At 41.6% G+C, this 19,280-nt stretch overlaps 1 protein-coding gene across 1 annotated transcript in view; it reads left to right on the top strand.

Annotated features, from left to right (window-relative positions):
- Positions 1–19,280, top strand: part of CPNE4 (copine 4) — a 291,785-nt gene that overhangs the window by 158,569 nt on the left and 113,936 nt on the right. The window contains exon 3 of the mRNA XM_054729573.1: positions 5,426–5,605. Coding sequence (XP_054585548.1) covers positions 5,426–5,605 — 180 coding nt within the window. The remainder of the gene's footprint in view (positions 1–5,425; positions 5,606–19,280) is intronic.

Genomic DNA, 19,280 nt, shown 5'->3' with positions numbered 1-19,280 from the left:
GAAAGAGCATATATTTTGGAATCAGACAGACTAGGTTTGAGCCTTGCTTTTGCCACTGCTGTTCTGATGCAGTTTTATGTTATCATCTGCAAAATGAGGGTGATATATTTAATAGAATCATTGGTACAATGATAAATCAGTGGTAAAATGAAACACTATTTGATGTATTACAGTTAAAAAAATACTTCCAATTAAACAATGGCATATCATCAATTATAACATGCATCCCAACTTGAAATATGTTAAATTGTGAAATAAAAATATATTTTAAAGTTAATGACAGTCAGGACTGTAGATAACATGTAAAGTGCCTTCGATGGGAAGGTAAGAATGTGTACAATAAAAGTTCATCCTTTTTTCTCTCACCACTTTCTTTGCCTGAGCAGAAAAGTTACCATTTCCTTTGGTCACCACCCAACTTGCCATCCATTTCAAGGAGGAATGAAATCATTTACTAGGCAGAGGTCGAAATGATTTCCTAAGGAGTCAGTTTCTTGAAGTGTGTTATTCCTACAAAAAATTTTACTTGAAACGGGGTGACTTCCAAAGTTTCTCATTAGGAGGAACCCACTCTTTGTTCCTACCTTGGCTAATAAGTCTATTTACGTGGCTTGTTCTGAAAACCAAAGAGCCCTTGGAAAAGTTTCTCTATTTGTTTAGTTCGGGTGGAAGGTGGGTTGAACCTATGGAGAACTACTAGCATTGAGGGATGTGGAGTTCTGTGTTAATCAGGATTAATGTCCACAATGTAGGATATTAAGTATCCAGTGATGTCACCTCATCATGATGACCCCAAAAACTCCTACACATTCCCAAATGTCCCCTGGGAAAGTGAGTATTACCCCCATTGAGAACCACTATGCTAGACAAATGTTTCAAGGTACAAGGTCAGCTTCTGCCCAGGGTTTTTTAAGTTAAAGAAGCAAAGGCTGCAATATCAGACACGTTTTCAGTTTTAGAAGCTGGTGGGCAGGAACCCCCCCCCCCTCCGCCGCCACCCCATCCATGTGGCAGGTCAGCCAGGCCCCCAGAAGTGATGCATCCTCAGCATGTAGACATGTCACAAAAATGGCACCAGTAAACTTGATTCCACATGGGACTCTTTATATAACCAACAAATGTTAAAGAATTTTCGTCCTATGGAAGTAGAAAAATCACTTAAATGGGAAATAAAAGTCATATCTCACTAGCACCAACCTCTCTCTCTTGAGTGGTTTTGAGATTCACAATTTATTTGTTGCAACTATAGGGCAGTCACTTGAAATCAGCAGCCACAAGCAGCCAAAATCCTGAAATTGGATAATGCTACTCAATTCTGGTGGTTCAGTGCTTTGATTTTATTATTGAAATTTTATGTGGATTAATATGTCCCCTTGGAAGTTATATGGTTTGAAAAATTGTCTGTAATAAAACCTCTATTTTTGAACATAAAGAAAGCTACCCTTTCTTTATTCAGAGAAAATTAATTTTCTTCCTATCCTCTCTAAATGAATATTGCGGAGATATTTAAAGAATATCAGTTTGAAGGAATGCCTAATTATACGCCTGCCCTGGCGGCATCCCGTCTCTCCGGCCCACCATGTCATTCTTCACCAGCTTCTGCTGCCCTTGGGATAGGGGCTCGTACTTCCCCAGGAAACCTTAGACCTTTCAGTGACTGGCACTAGTTTTGGTCCCTGCCTTCACCTTCTCCCCACTAATAGCATCACATTGTTTAGTGCTCACCTCCCAACAACCTTAGCTCCTTTGCCTAGCAGGGGTGGGGAACCTTTTTTCTGCCAAGGGCCATTTGGATATTTATAACATCATTCGTGGGCCACACAAAATTATCAACTTAAAAATTAACCTGCTATATTTGTTCAAACATTTAATTAACTCACCACTAATGCCTTGGCAGGGCCAGACCAAAAGATTTGGCAGGCTGCATAGGGCCCGCGGGCAAGATGCTCACCACTCCTGGTTCCAGCAGCCCTGATAAGCCAAAGTACCAGACAGTCATTATGTGCATAGCTTTGAACTGTTTCTTAAAGACATACTTACCTTGTCTCTACACAATCCAATCTGGATTGGATTGGTCAGTGTTCAGAACCTTCGTTTTATCTCCGATATGCCCAGTGGACAAACCAGATCGCTAGGGACACAATCACAGGCTTATTTAATGACTTTTTCTATCACCTCATCATTTTACATTAGTTGTCTGACTTGTGCATTACTTTGAGCAATAGGGTTTAAGTAAAGACTCACAAGCTTGACTACCTAGGTTTAAATTTTACCTTTTGCAAAGCTGTGTGAAATTGGAAAACTTACAGGTTCTCTCTACCTCCTGATAAGAGGGGATGATAATAGTACCTACCTCATAATCCTATATAATAAACGGCTAATATGCAAATTGACCAAATGGCAGAACGACTGGTCACTGTGACATGCACTGACCATCAGAGGGCAGACACTCAATGCAGGAGCTGCCCCCTGGTGGTCAGTGCAGTCCCACAGGGGGAGTGCTGCTCAGCCAGAAGCCGGGCTCATGGCTGGCGGCTGGTGGGCGCAGTGACGGTGGCAGGAGCCTCTCCCGCCTCTGCGGCAATGCTAAGGACCCCTCAAGAGGGTGCAGTCTGGGCTGAGTAACAACCCCCTCCTCCAGTGTACGAATGTCATGCACCGGGCCTCCTATCTTGTCATAAGGATGAAAAGAGGGTGCCTGTCAAAAGATTTGAATGGGTACTTTACCTTAAGATGGCAAGTAAATATATAAAAACATGTTCAACATCATTAGTTATTAGGAAAATGCAAATGAAAACCACAAAGAGATATCACTGCACACCTAATAGAATTTTACAACTTAAACACCCTTATTTCACCCTAGGTATTTACCCAAGAGAAGAAGAAATATATGGCCAGACAAATGCTTGTACATGAATATTCATGGGAGTTTTATGTGTAATAGCCAAACTGGAAACAATCCAAATGTCCATCAAGGACTGTTACTCAGCAATAAAATAGATGAACCATTGATGCACATAACAATGAATAAATCTAAAAATAATTGCCTGGGAATGTGGAACGGGAGGGATGACAGGAAGGAGTTACAGAGGAGCATGAACAAACTTTGGGGGCAATGGTTATGTTCACTCTCTTGATTGTGGTGATGACTTCACATGTATGTACGTATGTCAAGCTTGTTGAATTGCACACTTTATATAGATGTGATTTATTATATGTGAATTATACCTGAATAATGCATTTTTAAAGTAAGAGCATTCCATAAGTATTATCTATTATAAACTTTTGTGCTATACTGAAAAATGTTGTACATAACATTTTTAAAAGCATTTCATCAAAAGCAATATTTAATGATTGAGGTTATCACTGTCATGCAATACCCTAGCTGCATTTTTCATTTTCATTTTCAAGGGATGCTCATGAGTAAACTTGAATTAAGGAAGACGGTCCAGAGTTTGAGGTCTGGAGACATGAACTCATGTGCCCACTCTATCACCTGATATTTGACCTTGATTTTTCTTATATATAAAATAATGTACAGTCGCATCCCATGATTGCTGTAAGCATCAAGTTAAAAATGGATGTGAACATGTTCTGAAAACTATAGAGCAACATGAATATATCAGGCATTATGAGTAGGGAGGAGAGGTGATAAGCACACTTTTTGAAGACTTGGTAACAGAGAGCAAGCAAGATTAAAATAAATCTTAACAAAAAAACAAAACAAATAAACAAACAAACAAACAAGACCTCACACAAGAGGAAGGGATATACCCTGCAGCTTCTCAAATCCTTTACTCTGATATTCCTACATCAGAATTGCCTGGGACACTCTTGAAAGTACATATTTCTGGGTCCCACCTTATACTACCGAGTCAAAATTGCTTGGGGAAGGGACAGGAATCTGAGTTTTGCAGAAAGCTGCTTGGTTGATTCTGATGCAGCCAGTACATCAGTCTGTGGACAGTCTTTTGGAAACAATCACCTTGACCTTATCACATCTTAAGGAGAAACATGAGCTACCTTAGGCTCTGTTGCTCAGATTAAACCTGGCTTCAGTCTCCAGAAAAGATCATCATCTCCCGTAATGGCTGGGGATGCAGAAGGGCTTGAAACATCTTTCAAATAAGCATTTAATTTTGAGAGCATGTCTTCTATCATCATTCTCCTTCTTTTTCTGAGCACCTATGTGCTGTTAGGATTTTTACTGGCCCTGAGATTATCTTTGGAAATTACCTACCTTGGTAATGCAAATGTGTATTGCCTAATTTCTTTCCAACCAGTCATTTTCTTCAAAAAACACCTCTTCATTCAGTGTTGCATGCTGGGAGCTTGCCTTGGATAGTCTGTCTGAGCTGCCTGGCTTGATGCCACTGTGAACTTTATACCCATGTGGGATCATCATTTGAAAATCAAGAAGTGAGGAGAAAAGCAGAAGGGTCGGTGCAAATCAGCCATTTATGCCATTTGGGGTGGTTAAAGCAGAGGGAAATAGAATAGAATTGGATGGACTCTAAGCCTGCCTTTGACTCTATTCTTCCACCCACAGGAGAGAAGGTTCCTTGTCTGTGTCATAAGGATGTCAGATCCACCTATAAATTACTTCTTGGGGATCATTTTGAAATTCTCTATCAAAAGATACCATATGAATATAATTAAATATCTTATTGTATGGCTCATTATTCTACAAATATGGATCAGATGTTGCAAAGATATGTCTAGAGGCCAGGCAGGGAAATTCATGGAGAGAGAAGAGGTTGGAAGCTGGAGGATGAGTGCCCCTTATGAATAGGGCAGTTACCACATGTTGCCATGTGCGAATGTGGCTTTTCATCCTCTAATTCTCATTTTGTTGATAAGGAAACTGAAGCCTAGAGAATCGAAATGACTGAGTAAACATGGTAACCCCAAAGTAAGGCATACTCAAGACCAAGGTAGTTACCTTCATATCCATTCTCCTGGCCTTTTTTATGCTGGGAATTATGAGTTACATATCCTATGTAGAGTAAGATTGGCTAAAATGGGCACCTACACAGTCATTTACCATTACTGTGCCACCAGACATCACTAATCTATGACTGATTTCTCTCCTCCTGAGCCCACAGGTGCCCTCAGACTCTTTGTCATCCTAAGGCTCCAGGCAGTCATTAATAATTGATCCATCTTGCTGCCCTATTACCTAACAACACTAAATCTTTAAATACAAAGCTTCCGATTATCCTGTCTAATAAGATTTTCCTCCTTGAAACATGGCTCATTCTCTGAGGGTCCTTCCTTGAAGATTTTTGAACCGCTTGCCATGGTGACTTGATGGAGGGCATTTATGGTTTGCAAAAACGTGAAGCACCATAAAATTAATTTGCCTAAAGGTTATTAATAAAAAGCCCTAATCCCTGATGGGTTTTCTCTCCCTCTCTCCTTGCAGGTTGACAGAACAGAGGTGATTCGCACCTGCATAAACCCAGTGTATTCAAAACTGTTTACTGTGGACTTTTACTTTGAAGAGGTGCAGCGCCTGCGGTTTGAGGTCCATGACATCAGCAGCAACCACAATGGGCTGAAGGAGGCTGACTTCCTTGGTGGCATGGAGTGCACGCTTGGCCAGGTCGGTCAACGGATGTCCCTTCCTCCCTCTTGCCTTCGTAGGGTCTTTCTTCCTCCCATTTTCTCTCTCCTCTCATTCAGTCCATGCTTGTTGTTTTCTCTTGGTTTTATTTTCTTTTACATGCAACATTTTATGATTTCCCATGCACTGTCATATCCATTATATTTACATAAGGATGGTGATACCAATATGTGAAGAGTTACCCATTTGCAAAATTAATCATTTTTTCTGAATTCCTTCATTTATTTAACAACTTTTTATTGAGCACCTACTCTGCTCTGGTTGTGTGTCTGTGTTAGCCATATCCTGATACATTGTAGATTTCCATCTCCCAACTCAACTGTGAGAACCTACACACACAGGGAATGTTGTGCATTTACATGTATTCCAAGCCTCTTATGCCCAAAATAGCCCAGGACAGGGGCTAAATAGATATTTGGTGAATAAATAAATGCTTTTACTTAATCTTCACAACATTGATATGAAGTAAAAACCATTAGTGTATATATTTGTCAGTGAGAAAACCAAGATTCAGAGAGGTTCAGCTTAAGCACCACACTAAAAAGTGGCAGAGCTAGAACTTGAACCAGGTTGGCTTTCCTCCAAATCCCATCATTTTGCTTCTATAACACCCTTCCATTTTTCCTTCCCTTCCTACTGTACCCAGAACTTTAGTAGGTGCTCAGGGAAGCTCTAAATGGAGAAATAGTCCCTGGGCCCAAGTATCAGACACTCTGATTGGAGAAGGCATTCTTTATGCATCTCAAATAGAGCAACTTATGATGCTCCTTAAGCCACAGGGAGAGCTTTCTGCTGGCTAGAATCAAAGAAGTCATTGTGAGACCAACTGATGAAAAAACAAAGTTCATGGGTTGGAGAAGAAAGCAAGATAAACAAGGAAGAGAGGTCAGAACAACCATGGCAGGGTAAGGGGCGGAGGATACCAGTTTCACTGAACCAAGGTCAGATGCTGATTTACCGTGAAACCATTGAAGCTGAACTTCAGATCCCCTTTCTCCTGTGGATTTCTTCAAGGCTCTGTGTTACATTTTTATTTGTAGTTTTGTACTTTTTTCTCAAAGAAGGATTCCGAGTTATATGAGCCTCTAACTCTACAAAACCAGCATCAGTTCCATGTGGAGATAAGAGTCTGCCTGGTAGAGAGAGGGCACATATGCATGCTGGTTTCTTTATTTGTTTTTACCATGCCTCTTGCCACTTATCGTTATAAAGAAATGTCTCCCAGGTGAGTGACTGAGTGACAAGATAGACAATGTCCTCAGTTACCCATTTCCAGCAAATATAGTGATTACTTTCATAGGATTCTTTCTTGTTCCTATAATGAAAGGCAAAAGCCCAATGTGGAAGTGCAGATGAGGGGAGGCAGACAGAGAACCTGGCGTATATTTCATAAATATAAACTCTCTTGTGACTTTTGAAAAGAATTGATGGTAGATAGTTCTAGGGTCCTGCCAGGTACAGCATCCAAAAAGTAGGCATTGAATGAATAAATGAGTAAATGAATGAGTTTAAAATGGACTTCTGTAATGTATGAATAAATTTAAAAGGTCATTAAAATGGCATCTTTTAGAAACATAAATGAGCCACTCCAAGATTTTCCTTAGATGATGGGTATCCCTTATGCATAAAAGTCAAATCCTATCCCAAGAAATAGATGTAGATCCATGTAAGCATCCTGTGAATAAATGATCTTTTTCATCCAAAGCTTTGATTATTTTGTCTATGCAAGTGACCCTCATACTTACATCTTTAGTCTCTCACAAACCTCATCAAGTCCTTGACCCTGTCCTTTGTGCCAGGCATTGTGCTTGGTGCCAGTATATAGTGGTGAGCCAAAAAACATTGTCCCTGCCCTCCAGCAACTCAGGGTCTAGTTGGGGATAAAGAGGGAAGCAAATAATTACACCAGCAATTAAACTACAACCATTATAATTCTTGCTAAGGAGACAAATAGAATAGGAGACCAAACATTAGAGAATGGCATCAGGTGGAAAGGAGGTCCTGGATGATTTCTGATGGGAAGTGATGGGAAGTGATATGTACAGTGAAACTTGAAAGGAGAGGGGAGTGCATCCAGTGGGAAGAAAGAGGAACACAGTCCAAGCAGGTGGGGAAGTTATGGATCCCCTTTCCCAGGCCAAAACTTCAGGATCCTGTAACCTATCTTCATTTCATTCATTTAGCAACTCATTCTGGATTGCGTTGAGAATATACTTTTTATCAGTTTATTAAATAATTTCTCTCATAATTAACATTTATTTTTATACATATTTATCTGGTCCCCGTACCTAGACTACAAATTTCTTAAGGCCAAGGCCACATTCAGCACTTCTTTGTGTCTAATGGAACACCATGTTTTACGTATCCTAAGCGTTCAAGTCAAATGTATTGATTAGTTAACTTTGAAAAATTTTTTTAACATGGTAAGGTTCATTCATTCATTTATTCATTTTTTTCAATAAGCATTTAGCAAGTGCCCTAGCTATGCCAAGTACCATGCTAGGTATTAGAGACACAAAGATGAAAAAGACAGAAGCCCTGCCCCAGAGGAGCTTATAATTAGCTAGAGACACAGACTAGGAAATAAACAATTAGCATTCATATTACATATTACTAAGTGCTACATTATGGGTGTTTCCCAGGGCCTATGGGGGAAAGATGCATCTCTGCCTCATGGGAATCAGGGACATCTTACCAAAAAAAGATGAGTCTGGACCTGAATCTCTAAATGATGAGTAGGAATTCACCAGCAGAGAAAAGGCCAGGGATGGGAAGCGGGGGGTGGGGGTTGGGGGAGGGAAGGGATGAGGAGGCAAGGACTCTCTTGGCACACACAAAGACACAGCAGCACAAGCATGAAGAGAACATCAACATATGCAGTTAATCATATGAGCATGGGAAAGGGATAGAGGAGTCTAGATAGGAGAGGAGGAGCCAGACCATGGTGGACATAATGCACTGGAGGCCCTGAAGGGTTTTAACCAGGGAAAGGTCAAGATTGGATATATGTACTAGAAAAATCACTTTGGCATTCCCGTGAAGGGTGGATGGGGGAAGATGGATGTGGAGGCAGGGAAACCAGTTAGGGAACTAGTGCAGTAACAGGGAAGAGATGAAGAGGGCAGTGGTCATGGCAGCTGTGAAGAGGAGAGCCAGAGAAGAGCTCATCTAAGGTCAAAATCAACAAGCCTTGGAGATGGGTTGAGGGAGTAGGAGTTCTGAGACACCTGGCTTAGGTTACTGGTGAAGTCATATGAGACTGAGGAGTGAGTTGGGGAATAGAATGTGATGCTGGCATGTTAAGCTCAGGATGTGTATGGAGAAACCAGAACAGGTCACAAGTTGGTGGCTGATCACGTGGGTCTGGAGATGATAAGAGATTTAGGAGCTAACTCCCTGAAGGTGGTCATTGGTAGCATGGAAGGAGTGAGATCCATCAATAAGAATGTGTTAGTTTTAGTTTGGGAGAGAAATTTATTGAACATATAAACAAATCATAAAGGATTTTTTAAAAAAATCATTGAGTATGTAAGAACATCTCTACTCTCAGATAAAAGTGTAAACTTTATGTTGTCTTAAAGTCAAAAACTTTTGTTGGGTGTTTCTATGTGTAGAGGAACATACCAGATACATGCATTTATAATGAGATCTTTGTGAAGGGCAAGCAGTACTCTTAACCTCCATAGTTTCACAGATTTTGACATTTTGGTATGAATGAGAGTTTTTCTCTGTGTTTTTATTTTTAAGTTGTTCTCTCTAGTGTGATCAAGCAAAAAGAAAAACCATTAACATTTTTCTTCTTTACAACTCCTTGTACTGCTTGGTTAGGCAAGGAATGACTGGGTGTAGGAGCTGTTGAACAACCCAATGAATGGTGTGGTCAGACCTCAGGCACTGTCCTGTAATGCTCAAGTATACAGGCTAGGAAGTCTAATGCTCAAGTATACAGGCTAGGAAGTCTAATGCTCAAGTATACAGGCTAGGACGTCTAATGGTCTAGCATTAAATCTCAGCTTAGCTGCTCTCAAGTTGTATGGCAAGAGCATATTCCTGCAGCTATTTAAGCCTCAGTTTCCCCTTTTGCAAAATGGAGATAATAATAATGCTGGTCTTAAAAACTATTGTGAAGATCAACAAAATACATATAAGGTACTTAGCAGAGTCCCTGGCACAGAGAGAGCACTCGGGATATAGAAACTGTTATTAGGTGGTAAGAATCAAGGAAATGGTGGGGAAATTGACACTCGTAGGGACCAACATTGTTGTTAAGGAATGAAGGTGGCAATAAAAAGCATGAGCATGTTATGACAGAACACTCATGTCGTGGACAGTTAGTAAAACTGAACTTATTTGCCTCAAACTTGTTGAGTACTTTATTTAATCAAAGGATTCATTGCACGTGTGTGTGTGTGTGTGTGTGTGTGTGTGTGTGTGTGTGTGTGTGTTTGTGTGTAGAGAGAGAGAGAGAGAGAGAGAGAGAGAGAGAGAGAGAGAGAGAGAGAGAGAGAAAGGGAGGGAGAGAGGGAGAGAGGGAGAGGGAGAGAGAGATTTACTTTTATCAGACTATTTTTAAGTAAAAATGGTTTCAAATCAGGGGCAGGTTCCAATTCCTACCCGGCCACAACTGATGCTGAAAAGGAGAGGGAAAGTGACTTCCCAAAACCCAGGCAGGCAGTCACACATTCAAAGCCTGTTTCCGCAAAGCTGTCCACAGGTCCTTGCTCTGTCCATCTGCGATTGACACATTCTCACTCTGCCATGTGAAACAGCAGGACGCGTGGCCTTTAGGAAAGGAAAATAGCAGCCCCAGGCATGCTAGCAATTGGCATTGACCATGAAGTTGGTACAAGCACAGCAAGTGACTTAGCACTGAGCAGCTATGCCAAAGGAAGGTTCACGTCCCCCAGGAGCACCCAAGGCAGAACTGCGTGTTCTCGGCAGATGGCTGAGGGGGGCAAATCACAGGGATGCAGGGCGCCTGGAAAGCTGTGTCTCCTTCTGGCTGAGCGTGGAGAAATCCTTGGCTTTCTGTTGGCTAAAAGGAGACCAGGAGCCAAGCCTGCTGCCCCCAACAGAGGGCGTGTCAAGGAGACACATGGCCCCTCACCAAGTAGGACAGCAAGCTGATCTTCTTTAACACAATGCCTTTATTATTTTTCTTTCACTGCTTATTAACTGCTTCATTCATCCCAGTATTTTTCTACCCCTTCATGTGCCGATACCGTGGCCAATGAGTCTGAAAAAATTAAGTAATAAATACAGCAGCTAACTTTCCATAGGCCCTTTTATTTACCAGCCACTAAGCTAGGCACTCACTGTACGTCAATCCCTTTCCCTTCTCCATGCCTTGGAGGACAGTTATAATTGTGCAAAGTCCTCCTCTCTTCATTGCCATGCGGCTCTTCTTTCATGTATTCCCCCTCCTCCCCCAAAGTTCATAGAACATCTGTTTAAAGAACCAAGAATGTCCTGCTTTATGTTCTCATACATGGAGCAGGAAATCTGTGACTTTTTGAAGTAATCTTAGACTGTCTGGGGTCTCTGACCCTCATTCCTGAGAGAGATCATGTACCATCTTCCCTCAGAGAAGCTGTTCTCTGATTTGAACTGCATCAGAATTTCCTAGAGACCTATTAACACACAGAGTGCTGGGCCCCTCCCCCAGAGTTCTTGATTCAGATGATTTAGCAAGAGACCCAATATTTGTATTTCTAAGTGATGGGGATGCTGTGGGTTGGGGGCCACACTTTGGGAACCATTACCCCCGAGCCTTGGGGAGAGGAATGCTAATGAGTATTGGACACTGTATCATTAGTTTTCATTGTGAAAGAACTAATAGTTGGGCCAATTGTCTGGAGAAATTAAGGAGGACAAAGAGAACATCTGGAGAGCAGAAAAAACAAGTTTCGTAAAGTTTACAGTCCCACAAAGTGCTGTGTGCATGGCTTTGAGCTTATGTTCTTGGCGAAGATCTAGATTTCCGGAGTTTGCTCTCTCATCCACTAAATGTAGCTGAAGGCCTATTATCCAGACTGGGGGTTCCTTTCCTGACACAGGTGAGTGTTAGGGTTGCATCAGCCACAATGGCCCCTTGAAGGATGGGCAGAACACAAGCTGTCAGTGATCAATGGAAATTTGGTCTCAGATTGGGGTGAACCCAATTGGAGGACACTGGGGTATGACAGTGAAGAGGGTGTTATCCAAACTCTATGTCATTCCCACAGTGCGATTCCTCGGATTGGCATTTTGTTGCATAACATCTAATATCTTCATGGCATAAAATTGATGGCCCAGGGAAGTCAATTTTACACGTTATGCTGGCAAATCATTTACCTCTGCTTCTCACAGGGAAAGCTTTTCTTAATTTTGCAGAATCAGTGTAAGCAGAAGCTCCATGAGTGATAAATGATGTTACAAGTCAATACCATCTTCTCAGCTCCCAGGAACTGGCTGAGAAATCCTAGGAAGGAGTACTGCTTCCCATGCTGACTGCTGTTCTGTCCATTGGTGGGTGGGATTCACATAGAATGATTGTGAGTGAGCAAGCCCTTAGTTCTCCGAGGAGAACAAAATTAATTCTTGTCTTTTTCTCTGATATCTTGGTCAGACAAGTAATCTTCTTAAAACTGAGATCCTAGGAAAATTCCTCTGCTTTCTCTGGAGTCCTCCATTTGTACCTTTAAATCTCCTTTACAACGTCCTGGACGGAAGTCTTGAGCCCTCGGTCCTGGATCTGCCACCAACTCCCTGTATGATCTTGGGCACTGTGCTTAACCTCTCTCATGTAGTGACCTCATTTATAGATCGAAGTTTTGTTCTGATTAATCTCTAAGTATTAACAGTTCAATAGTTAATGATTCTCATTTATCTCTTTCCTTTCCCCTTGTCTCTGAAAATAAGCATCGTCCCTGCATTCTCATCCCTTTTTAGAATGCTCCCTGTTCCCAACCCCACCCCATCCCCTGCTCTTCTCATCTATGATGTAGCATAGCACGTCATTCAAACGCAAACTGTATCTCCTCCCTAAGAACCCCTCCCCAGGAAAGCCACTCTTTATGTCTACTTAATTTCAAAGATTGTTTTTAAAAGATCTATTTCATGGTAATTAAAATGGACCTGTGTTTAACTGTTCCATATACATTCTGTTCCATGTACATTCCATATACTGTTCCATATACATTCACAGTAATATGATATCTCTCCTAATTTTTTATGATTACATGGAAGAAGGGCAAGAGATCTGGACCTGGGTGAGAATTTGCAAGGATTGATATGTCACTACTGAAAAGCAACTCTTTTTTTTTTCATTTTAATTTCTTTATTGAATAAGGTATTATATATGTGTCCTCTTCCCTCCATTACCTTCCCCCCCCCCCACTCATGCCCTCACCACCCTGTTGTCTGTGTCCATTGGTTAGGCTTATATACATGCATATACATCCTTTGGTTGATCTCTCCCCCTTACCCCACCCTCCCCTACCTTCCCTCTGAGCAACTCCTGATGTTTGTTGTGGTCCCAACCTTTTAAACCAAGATGGTTCAGGGCAGTTGGCCCCCAGTTCACCCCACCAATGTGCTCTGGACCTGTCTACCCATACAAGGAGCCACATATGCCACTTGGTTTTGTTTTTTAAATATGTTTTTATTGATTTCAGAGAGGAAAGGACAATGATGAGAGACAATCATTGATCGGCTGCCTCCTGGATGACCCATACTGGGGATTGAACCTGCAACCTGGGCATGTGCCCTGACCAGGAAGCAAACCGTGACCTCCTGGTTCATAGGTTGATGCTCAATCACTGAGGCACACAGATGGGTGCCATTTGGGTTTGAAAGCAGCTCCCAGGACCTCTACCAAAGCTCCCAACCGGCTTTCATTCCAATCCCTGTCACCCACTTAGAATGACTAACTGATAAAGTCCACTCTGCACCCTGTCTCCATGGTGTTTACTCATGCCCTCCCCGTAATTTAGCCCTTGCCTTTCCCTGCAAACATTGTCTTATTATACCTTCTCTGTTAGCATACTTGAGTGCCTTATACAAAAATACTCTGTACTTGTCTTAGCCCTGAAGCATAAGACGCTATAGCACCAAGAACTGAATCCTCAATATGCCAACTAACCAAAAAGTCAATTCACCAAATAATACAGTGGCTCCCAATTTAATTCTCTACCAATTATTTTTATTTACCAAAATAACATTTTGAACTATTTATAAAGTTATTTTAATTATTTTAGAACTTGCAAAATTTGTTGTTTGTTTAGTTTAGGCTACTTATGGAATTTAGTTGCTGATTATCATAAACATTTCTGAATATCCAATGTATCATAAGACTAAACTATGTCTTCTCTCCCAAAGGAGGGGAGAGAAAAATATGGTACCAGCTCTTAAAGAACCCATTTCTTCATAGACCACAGGAGTAGGAGGACATATTTCTGCAATACCAGTAAATGCTAGTAAAAACATAATAAAACCTGCCTGCTGATTTCAGGGAACTCATATTCAGGTAGAGGAGTGACACTTAAGTATTGTATCGATTCTTAAACACATGAAGAACTTCAAAACATGCAAAGGATCCTAATTTGGGGGAAATGCGTTGACTGAGGTATTTGTGGAGCTGTGCTCTGTTAGGTGTTTGAGAGCATTTTACAGATGCTGCAGATAAAGCCTGGGTCCCACTGCACTGCCCCCAGGGAGAAGGCTTTGCGTGGGTAGTCTGACGCTGATTGTTTTTAATACTGTTTTTGATTACAGAAGAGACCCCGGCGGGCTGGGAACATTAATAAGGAATAGGTTAAGAAAGCATCCATGGAACTGCATGGACATCCCCCCCAAAGCCTAGAATCTCCAATTCAAACCTACTTAGGGAAAGAGAATATTTTTATTAATAAAGTTCAGGGTAGAAAAAAAAAAAAACAATAACTGCTTGGGTTACACAATCACTCCCAGGAGTCTTGGTTTCAGATTTAAGGACAAAATGAGGAAAGGTATGAATTCATTAACTGTGTTTTGGGTAGAATGTGAACCTTTGGGGCATCTCTGTGCACCAGGGCAGGTCAGCTGAGTCCCCGAGTGAGCTGTTTATATGCTTCACCCACTCTTCCTTGGCATCTGCCTCCAGGAGCCTGAGGTCTGCACAGATTCCCAAGCCAGTTATCAGGAACAAAGGGGCAGAAATTCTTCAAACTTCTCTCTCTCTAATGAGATTCAAGCCAGGAAATTTGCTGTGGGATTCCAGTGGAATCAGAACAGCTTGGATTGGGGAGGAAGAAAAAAACAGTGCTGAGGCTTAGCGAAGGTCAGCTCTTTGATGCTCTGGCCCTCTGCTCAATACTTCCAAGGAGGGGATTCATTCTTCCATGTTGAGTATCCTGGGAACAACTGTAGGGTAAACCAGGACTCCATTCACCTAGGGCTAGGCCATCCCAGTTTATACCTATTGTCGTGGTTTAATTATTAGCACTGTCCTCTTTCATTTTCAAAAGTGTCCCAATTAGAACAATATAATTGATGGTCCCTTTGTGATAATAGGTCCTTTTCCTAGCTAACATTTACTAAGAGCTGATCATGTGCCAGCCATTTGTGAGCGTGGTGCTATCAATTTTATCATCATCATCACCAGCAGGCCAAGATTACACATCTCCTTACATGGCAGAGCCAAGATGCAACAATAGGTATTTGGATTCAAATTCAGAATGCTAAGCTCTTCCTCCCTTATTCCTAAACTGTACTACCATTGAGCTTCCATTTCATGCACTTAATAAGAAAAATGTCCATATGCCTTTACAAATCTCCCAAGTCTTCCCACTGACTTTCTCATAAGCGGTCAGTAGAAGGGAAGAAGGCTGGTATTCGGGGGCCCTGCTGTAGCCATGGTGTTGTGTTCAGTGAAGTTGATCTGATTTCAATACCTGCCTCCCCATTATGCCACATTGCCTACCCCACTGTGTTCAATTTCCACAAGCCTTTGCAAATTGAAAAAAACAAAACAAAAACAGAGTAGCAATTCTACCTAAATGCTATCACTGTAAAACTGCTCAGAGAGGTCAAGACAGAAGCAACCTTCCCGCAAGTTGATAAATTGACTCCGATATCTAAAAAAATCTCTCCCTCCCAGCTCAGGAAGCCCCGTGACATCCACTGGCAAAGAGATACCCTAGTTGTGAGTGTTTATCTGAAATACCCCTGACCTCATTCTTCCCTCATTAGAGACCTGTTGCTCACATAGCAGTTCAGGTTAACAGTCAGGTGGAAATAACCTATATGAATTCATTCATCCATCCAGTCATTCATTCATTCAATGAATGATGCATTTACTGCATACAATAATAATGAAAAGCTAATTACATATATTCATTCATTCAAATACATATACATATGTTCATTCATTCATTTATTGGGCACTTGGGATATGCTAGACACTTCAAATAGTGCTGCCTCAGCCATGAACAATGTCGGCAAAGCCCTCCTCTCAAGGAGCTTATCTATTCCTACATAATATAATAACAGGTAATAATAGCCCTCTGAAGGAAAACCAGCTGGGAAAAGGAAGGGAGTGGTGGGAAGGGGGTGGGTGCTAATTTGGATAGGAATGTCAGGGAAGCCCTTTCTAAGGAGAGACCAGAATAAAGTGCGAGCATCCATCATGGAAAGACATCCAGGAAAGTATTCCAGGCAGAGGGCAGAAGAACTGCTCTTACACACTGCCAGACCCTATGCTGAGATTTTGCAATGATCTCATTTAATCCTCACAAACCCCTGATGGGAAAGTACCAGTATGTCTTCGTTTTCCTGCTAATCACCTAAACCTCGAAGCCACTGGCTTAGGTGCACATCATTACAAAGTGGGGGAGCCATGAGTTAAAACCAGGCCTCCTGACTCTCAGACAACATCCCTACTATTGCAGGCTGAGCAATTCTATGCCTTGGCCAGTCTGCAACACTTGTCAGCATTTTCAAAGCAAGATTTAGACAATGACACTAGGAAGAAACATCTGTAAAGCCTGCATCATCCATCTCATTCAGATCTCATGTGCCCTTGACCTGACAAAATGCTCTACCCTGAGCATTAGGCTGCTTGGAGATGCAATTCTTTCCTCCTTCTCCTGAATGCTACATGGTGTGACTGTTGCGGATGGGCGGGGTGTGGGGGATGGAGGGGAAGGATGGTGGCTTCTGATTAATAACTGAGCTAGGTCATTTGTGGTGATGATGGGGCCTTACCCCCATCATCAGAGGCAAAGGTGGATAATTAAGGCATAGCAGTCCTTAAATCCCTCTCAGAAACTCTCCTTTCCTCCACTACATCCCTTACTAATGAAGTCAGAGAAAGGGTAAAAGGCTGTAATTAGACTTGAAGTAATTAAAACCCTGCTTAATAGAAAGCTTAAGACAGGAAGCCCAAACTAGTAGATTACCCAATGCTCCTGTCATTCTGAATCATTCTCCCTAGGGTGGTTCTTTTGTGGGTCTCCACTAGGGAGTGAGAATTGTACTGACTTTGCATAAAATTTATATCCACACATACTCATGTTTTATGTTCTCTCCTCTGAATGTCTGGGAAAGTTTCAGTATGTACCTTTCTTGCTTCCTACACATTTACCCATTAATAAAAGCCTAACTCAGCAGAACAGATTCATTTAAAATTCCTTTACTATAAATCTTTTAAATCTGATCATATTGAACTAAAATTGTCTACATGCAGTTCTCACTTTCTAGCTCAGTGCTTCTCAACTGTAATGTGCATGCACATCACCTAGGGATTTTGTTAAAACACAGATTCTGACTCAGTAGGTGGGGTGGGGTCTGAGAAACAAGTTTCCGGGTCCTGCTGCTGCTGCAAGGGGCCAGATAGGATAAGAAGGGGAGGACACAGTGTGAGAAGCAAAGGAAAAGTTCTTCTCAGTCCTATAGGCAGCTTCACTTGCCTTCTCCAGGAGTGTGGGAACATCTGGCCCTCAGGCCATATAAGGCCCACTAAATCATTTGGTCTGGCCCTGCCAAGGCATTAGGGATGAGTTAATTAAATGTTTGACCAGATATAGCAGGCTAATTTTAAGTTGATAATTTTGTATGGCCCATGAATGATGTTGTAAATACCCAAATGGCTGTTGGTAGAAAAAAGGTTCCCCACCTCTATCCCAGCATCTATTCCCAACTTCTAATGTGGAAATGTGGATCTTGAAGAATGAATACAGTTTGCCAATTAATGGGAGAAGATGTGAGTAATCCTAGGCAGAGGGAATAGCAAAAGACAGGACATAGTCCTTGAAGGGGTTTTCTTTTTATGCTCTCTAAAATATTTTTAAGGCTTCCCTTTGTGGATAAGACATACAAGAGGCCAAAGTTCTCAGGGGTTGCTCTGTGCTCAGATAAGAGTGTGGGTATTTGGGTCAGCGGTGGGAGCAAGGAGACCAAGAGATGGGAGAATAGCACCAAGAGAAGGCTCTTCTGGCATAGTATTTACCTTGAGCATGTCTGATGTCTACCAGGTGAAGTGATATTGCCCAGAAGTATTGGGGCAGGAAATGGGATGGTAGGGATTTCCCTAAAATCCGTCATCACTGAGGCCATCATTGCATCTTTTCCCGATCAATGGACAAGTCAGTTTTAGTTTTCTATGTCTACTACTTCAAATTACCACAAACTTGGTGGCTTAAAACTAAATAAATTTGTATCGTAGTTCTAGAGGGTGAAAACTGAAATCAAAGTCGGCAGGACTCTGCTCCTTCTGAAAGCCCTGAAAGAGAATCCATTTCTTGCTTCTTCCAACCTCTGGTGACTGATGGCATTCCTTGGCTCATTGCCACATCACTCCAAAAATCTAGCCTCTTCAAATCTCTCTTTGCTCTGTCTTCATATTTCAATTGTTTGTGTATCTCATCAAATCACCCCTGATTCCATTTTATAATGACACTTATGATTACACTTAGGGTCTACATGGATAGTACAGGGTGAACTCCCCATCTCAAGATGCTTAACTTAGTTACATCTGCAAAGATCCCTTTTTTTTTTTTTTGCCATTTTAAGGTAATAAACAGTTTTCAGGGATTAGAACATGGATATCTTACAGGGGTCACTTTTTTCCTCCTACTACAATCAGCGTTGCTAAAGTACCTAGAGTCAGGTATATCAAGTACGTAGTCTCTAGAGATAAATTAAACATCTTTCTGTCCCTAATACTCAACTCTGCTCCTCATACTCACATGTGACCTTTGTACCTACCATTCCCTCCAGTGAAGCATCATCCCTCCCCTCTCTGTTTGATTCTCCTCTTCCATAAGTCTTCAAGTCAGGAGAATTTCTTCAGGAATGCCTTACCTGACCTCCTAGACTAGGCCAGTTACCCTTCTCATGGCATGGCATTGCTTCTCCTTGCAGAGTTGGAATTTGACATGTGTCTCATCTGACTATCTCTGGGAGGGCAGTATCCGCATCTGTCTTGTGTCATCATTATTTTCTTAACATCCAACATATAATAGACACTCAATAAATATTTATTCAACGAGGAATGAATCCTGGCTTTACTGCTTATATTAATCTGTTGGGGCTGCCATAATGAAATACCACAGACTGGTTATGACTTAAACAACAGAAATTTTTTTTCTCATAGTTCTGGAGGCTGAACTTCCATGACCAAGGTGACAGCAGGGGT

The sequence above is a fragment of the Eptesicus fuscus genome, chromosome 18 (genome assembly GCF_027574615.1).
Source record: "Eptesicus fuscus isolate TK198812 chromosome 18, DD_ASM_mEF_20220401, whole genome shotgun sequence".
NCBI classification, from domain to species: Eukaryota; Metazoa; Chordata; class Mammalia; order Chiroptera; family Vespertilionidae; genus Eptesicus; species Eptesicus fuscus.
Note: the sequence above shows the minus strand (reverse complement) of the source record. Positions and strands in the feature narration are given on the sequence as shown.